Source organism: Stegastes partitus, unplaced genomic scaffold (assembly GCF_000690725.1).
Source record: "Stegastes partitus isolate 25-593 unplaced genomic scaffold, Stegastes_partitus-1.0.2 Scaffold1960, whole genome shotgun sequence".
NCBI classification, from domain to species: Eukaryota; Metazoa; Chordata; class Actinopteri; family Pomacentridae; genus Stegastes; species Stegastes partitus.
In genome coordinates this window covers 1-6259 of record NW_007579691.1, presented here as the reverse complement: position 1 = coordinate 6259, position 6259 = coordinate 1, and the positions used below count along the sequence as shown (strand labels likewise).

At 44.5% G+C, this 6259-nt stretch overlaps 1 protein-coding gene across 1 annotated transcript; it reads left to right on the top strand.

Moving 5' to 3' along the window:
- Positions 1-737: 737 nt before the first annotated feature.
- shkbp1 (SH3KBP1 binding protein 1) lies at positions 738-6256 on the top strand (the record flags this gene model as incomplete). The annotated part of the gene is made up of 12 exons (XM_008303224.1): positions 738-868; positions 2553-2606; positions 2883-2928; positions 3019-3151; positions 3343-3423; positions 4204-4374; positions 4455-4545; positions 4813-5003; positions 5117-5232; positions 5591-5678; positions 5842-5958; positions 6108-6256. Coding segments are annotated over exons 1-12 (1293 nt in total), but the record flags the coding sequence as incomplete, so codon positions are not given.
- Between the last annotated feature and the right edge of the window lie 3 nt (positions 6257-6259).

Here is a 6259-nt window from a genome sequence, read left to right as displayed (position 1 = left end):
TCTCCTGAAGTCTGTAACAACTTGTGCAGACTTCAGGAGAGGACGCTACAGCTTGACTTGGTGCGACGCACAAACCAGTCCACGTAATGAAACTTTCACCATTTTACAGATTCCACCAGAGTCTATGCAGACTTGGGAAGGCGATGGTGTGACGAACACCTTCAACAACGACGAGCACGTAAGAGCTTTTAAAGTTCGTCACCTCCCAGAGTCTGTGAGAGTCACATGGACAGTCCCAAAATGCACCTCAGTGTCTCAGTGCTGCTACCTGTGCAGGAATCTCATTAGTGTTTATACATCATATTTAATCTGTTTAATATAAGATTTTATATTTATTATTTCAGCTGCTCTTTCGCCCACTTACCTCCTTTTATTCTTGCATTAATCAGTGAGATTAGAAGGTTTCATAGAGCTTTCATTTGATTTTTTTCCCGTCTAGGCTCTTATTATTCTTTATTAGTTCTTTTTTTTTTACTTTACTGTCATTTTTAAAGTCAGTTTTACTCTAGTGCAGAAATCAGCATTAAAATAAATATAAATGTATTAATGTTCATTTTGAGCCGCTGTGCTTTTATCTGTTTTAATCCTTGAGCGACCTCGTGTCCGGTCCGGATCCAGGATCCAGGAGCTCCAGGCCGCGCTTCCCCTCCGACCGCCGCTCCGGACGCTCCGTTCCGGGCTTCACCGCTCGCCCGGCCGCCTCACAGGAAGCTGACGGATAAATACAGCCGCAAACTGAATTCATCCCCACAAAAAACATGGATTAAAAGCGTGTAGCAGCGGCCTGCCGGAGTCACCAGCCCGCCAGAAGGATGTCGAGCCCGGCGAGGAGCGGAGACATCATCCACCTGAACGTCGGAGGGAAGCGGTGAGGCTCCGGCGGGCTAGCCCGGCTAGCGGCGTGCTAACAGCGCAGCGCCCGTTATCGGACAGACTCACATCCTCGCCGTGTTTCTCGTGTTTTTAACGTTTAAATCTCCGTGAAACCTCAGAACAAACCGTTAAACGCGTTCTCTGTGTGTATTAACCACATATCCTCCAACAAAAGCGACTTTTATCGCTTTTTACTCGGTTTAAAAAGTCGTTTTTCAGCCGGTAGCGGTTCATTGTGATGCTCCTCAGCCCGACGCTTCACGTCGTTGTTAGCTAGCATTAGCTAACTTTATCAGACTTATAACTTCACTTATTCTGGTTTTTCCAGCTGACAGTCATTCTATAAAACTTAATCTAACACCCGCAGGTAGTGAAATAGCCTAAAAAAATGAAATTATTATGAAAATAATGTGGCTAAAGTTAGTTTTGTGTCCGATAATGGAAGCCAACGTGAAGATTAGGCGCAGCGATGCTAAGCTAGCTGTGGGCTACAAACACGCAAACAAAGGAACAAGTTCATGTGGTTTGTAGATATTTTAATTGATATTTAAACGCAGTTGATTTAAGAATAAATAGTCAGGAACAGCTTATGAGAAGTGCTCTGTCCGACAATGGAACCAGTGGAGTTGGCTAGGCTAACAGTGCAGAAGCAGCTTTTAGCATCTTGCTAATCAGTGAAACAAAACAACTGTGATTTTTAGGGGTTAATTTAATAAAATAACTTAATAATGTGTGGTTAAAACGCTCTAAACAGTCCAGTTTTATTCTGTTTATTATATTAACATTTAACTGTATAACTAGAATCAGTTTATTTCGTGTTATTGTTGATATTTTACTGTTTTAATCATTATTCTCATGTTTAGTTTGGTCTCATTCAGTCTCTAAATTTATCATTAACATCCTTTTGCTTGTAAAAAACACTTTGAGGTGCATTTAATTGTTGAGAGTCTTGCTCTATAGGTTTAGTTTTATGGATGGATGAAGATGATTTTCAGTCATAAATGCAGAATTAAACAGTTTTCTGTATTAAATGTGATCAGATGTTTGTTGAAGCTCATAACTCACAAACTATTTGAATGAGTCCTGCTGACAGTGAACAACCCGTTAAACAGGGTGAACAGGTGAACAGGTGAACCGGTCGGACCGCTTTCAGCATCCAGCACCATTAGTTTATTACAGACAACGAGGAACACGATGAACTCTGAGGAAACAACAGAGAGGTTAAACTTTACACATTTATAGATTTAAAAAAAATACACTGGGCTAGAAACAGGCTAAAATAATTACCTTTTCCCTTCTGATTAATCTGATAATTATTTTATTTTTTTAATGCTGTCATTTGAAGGTCTGGAAGCAGCGTTTTATTTTCTATTTATTCTTATTTTTAAACACCTTTTACTCTGATTGATTTGTGGATTAATGCAGTTGGAGCTGCTTTCAGCTTTCAGGGGAATTAAACAGTTTGTCAGTGAGTTAAATTAGAAGCTGGACTCAGTGATGCAGGAACCAGATGTTCAGTCTGGAGGAGATGAACGAGCAGCGGTGAAGGTTTCAGGTCCTGAAGCCACCAGCTGATGCATTTATGCTGTTTGTCTGGTTTGAAATCATTTTAATCATTTACGAGAAGACAAGAGCTCTGTGGGAGGAAGTAAACAATGTTTGTTTGTTGTTGTTTCCAGGTTCAGCACCTCCAGACAGACGCTCACGTGGGTTCCCGACTCCTTTTTCTCCAGGTCAGTCAGAAACATTCATGTAGCTCCGACGGCTGACGTCAGACTTTAGTCGAGCAGTTTAAAACTTTAAAACTTTATTGAAATGGAACCATTTTGAAAGCTTTTGTTTGTCCTTAGCCGTGAAAATAAGAAAGTTTGACCAGACGAGGTTCCAGTTTCTTTGATTTTAACTGAAACTTAAAAACTGGCTCAAAATTTGTCCAAAACGACTTCAAACGTCTCCAACTTGTGTGTCTGATGTGTCTTCCTCACACGCTGATGGTTTTTGTCTTCCAGCCTCCTGAGCGGCAGGATCTCGACTCTGAAGGATGAAACCGGAGCCGTAAGTTGCTGCATCGTTTCAGTCGTTGGTCTGAATCCTCTGTTTTCTGCTCACTGAGTCCTAACGAATGTCCCCCATCTGTTGCCGTAGATCTTCATCGACAGAGACCCGTCTCTGTTCGCCACCATCCTCAACTTCCTGCGGACCAAAGAGCTGCATCCTCGGTCCATCAACGTGCACATGCTCATGCACGAGGCCGAGTTCTACGGCATCACGCCGCTCGGTGAGACGGCCACTTCCTGTCGGTCACAGGAAGACACTCGGGCAGAAACTGTTTAGTTAACAGATGTTTGGTTCTATTCACCGACACAACTGGTGTGACTCTAATAAGAGAACGATTGTGAACTTTAGCATCCTTTAACCCTCTAGAATATAAATCTGTCTCCTGGACTGACTGGTTCTTCTGTCCATCAGTGCGTAAGCTGCAGCTGTGTGACGAACTCGACAGGTCGTCTTGTGGGAACGTCCTGTTCAACGGATACCTGCCGCCTCCAGGTACGACCCCCGACCGTCAGCACAGGGAGCCGGGAAGTACACACCTGTAGTGTTTACACAACAAACAAACAAACAAACCAACCAACCAACATGCTGCCATAAGAAGCTTTAAGTCATCAGAAAACTTTAAAGTGCAAAAAAAAAAAAAAATCTAATGTTGGGTTGTTGAGAAAAATATTGAAATGATTTTAGAAAAGTGTCGACAAATGTTGATTAAAAAAACTTTTAAACCGTCAGAAAAAAAAAAATCAACAGATGTTTGAAAATGTTCTGATCAAAATATGGACACAAAGAAATGTGTGAAAAAATGTTCAGGAAGTCTTCTGACTGAGAGAAGAACAGTTAGAAGGAAGTCAGAAATGTACAAACTAAAGTGAATTAAGTGAAACTGAAACGTCTGCTGTGAACACGTGCAGGTTTATTGTTCCATGTGTTGACTGAACATGGAGCCATGTTGGTATCTGTGACAGTCAGAGGCTTTAAAATGTGTTTAAAAGGGTTGAATATGTTTATATTTTATAACCGTTTGTGACGATATCGGTTAAAGTTTATTAATCTGAAGCTGTGAGGAGACTTTCTGGACGAACAGTGAAGCTGCTGCTGGATTTTCTGCTCAAACTTTTGTCAGAAATGTGAATTAAATTCATTTTTAATTGATTTAATGTTATTTATTATTTTAAAAGCAGCTCTGATGTGTTTTTATAACATCTGAGTGTGAAACCTGAAGGTTCTCTCCATCGTTTAGTTTTCCTGCTGAGTTTCGTGTCCGTCTGCTTCCAGTTTATCCGGCGAAGCGTCGGAACCGCCACAGCGTCGCCGGCTCTCAGTTCATGGCGGGTCGAGCGGTTCCGATGGAGCGAGCACCGGTGAGACGCAGCAACACGATGCCGCCCAACCTGGGCAACTCTGGGATCCTGGGCCGGATGAGCGGCGAGGAGCGGACGTCTGCAGGTAGAACGCCGACCGCTTTACTCACCTGGTTTAGTCTGACTGAAAGGACGGTTTGTGACCCACAGAGTTTCTGTGTTCAGGTCCGTCCTCGGATCCCGGACTGGTCCGGATCATCTGTGGTCACCACAACTGGATCGCTGTGGCCTACGCTCAGTTTGTCGTCTGCTACAGGTGAACACAGTGTTAATGAGCTACTCGTTACCTGATTTAGACTGTCAGCGCCACACACACCTCAAGATAAAGAGTTTATTTTGGGCTGATCTGAAGGAACTGTCAGAGTCTGTCTATGGATGGATCCATGGTTCTACTAGAACCCAGTCTCTGGTCACATTTCACCACCTGTTGAGGTTCTAGCATCAGTAGAACCTGATGTGGTGAAGTTGGACCAGAGAAGGTTCTGGTTTTAGATGTTTTTCTGATGTGACTGTCGTCTCTCAGGGTGAAGGAGTCGACCGGCTGGCAGCAGGTCTTCACGTCTCCTCGTCTCGACTGGATGATCGACAGAGTCGCCCTCAACGCCAAAGTGATGGGCGGCTCGCTGGGAGACAACGACAAGATGGTGGCCGTCGCCTCGGTAACGGAGATCATCCTGTGGGCCATCTGCCCCGACGGCAACGGCAACGAAATCGGTACGAAGCTAATATTTAGTTAGTAAAAGTTTCAATTTGGGGACAATTTAATACCTTTAACTGTCAGATGTTTTTTCACGTAACAAAGAACTGAAGCCGTCTTTCTCCTGCAGGCGTCTTCAGTCTGAACGTGCCGGCCGAGGCGCTCTTCTTCGTTGGTAACCAGCTGATCGCCACCAGCCACACCGGGAAGGTCGGAGTTTGGAACGCCGTCACCAAACACTGGCAGGTTGGTGGAGAAACATCGCTGGTGTTTCAGTAACTTTACACGTGAATTATTTCCTCATTTGACTCAGTGAAAGTGTTTTTATGTTCACTTCTGTGTTCTGTCACCTTCAACAAATGACTCAGTTCAGTTTGTGGTAAAGAGATGAGTCGAGCTTTCATACATGAGCTCACAGGAAACAAACATTACTTCAATAGTCTGTTCTGTGACCATCTGACAGCCGGTCCTGGTAAAAGTTGGGTTTTGTGAAGTCAGGTTTTGTTCACTTAGACTTGGTTGAGTCGGGTTTAGTTGAGTCAGGCTTTGTAGAGTGTGGTTTTGTTGAACCAGGCGTGTGACGTTCTCCGTTGTCTCTCTGCAGAACCAGGATGTGGTTCCCATCAGCAGCTACGACACCGCCGGTTCCTTCCTGATCCTCGGCTGCAACAACGGATCGATTTACTACATCGGTAGGAAACACTGCAGCTCCCTCCTGACTTCCTGTAAACTAGTTGGTCTTCAGCTGTTTTAATGTTGAAGGGTTCCTCACATCCTGCTGGTTCTGTTCTCTGTATAGATCAGTGTGTTTAAAGAGAGACTCTCTGGTGTTGATGCTGTGTTTCTGTCGGTCAGATGTTCAGAAGTTTCCTCTGAGGATGAAGGACAACGACCTCCTGGTGACGGAGCTCTACAGAGACCCGACTGAAGACGCCATCACCGCTCTGAGCGTCTACCTCACTCCTAAAACCAGTACGACGCAACAACACCGACACTGCTTCAAACGCTGATTCTCTTTCTGTTCATGCTTCAGTTTTGTCGACTCGGTGACGCATCGTGCAGCGAACTTGGCTTCTGGTCGAGCTTCTCCCTTTTAATTCTGACTGGTTCCATGTGTTCAGGTGACAGCGGGAACTGGATCGAGATCGCCTACGGGACCAGTTCAGGGACGGTCCGAGTCATCGTCCAGCATCCGGAGACGGTCGGTTCAGGACCTCAGCTGTTCCAGACCTTCTCTGTCCACCGCAGCCCGGTTACCAAGATCATGCTGTCC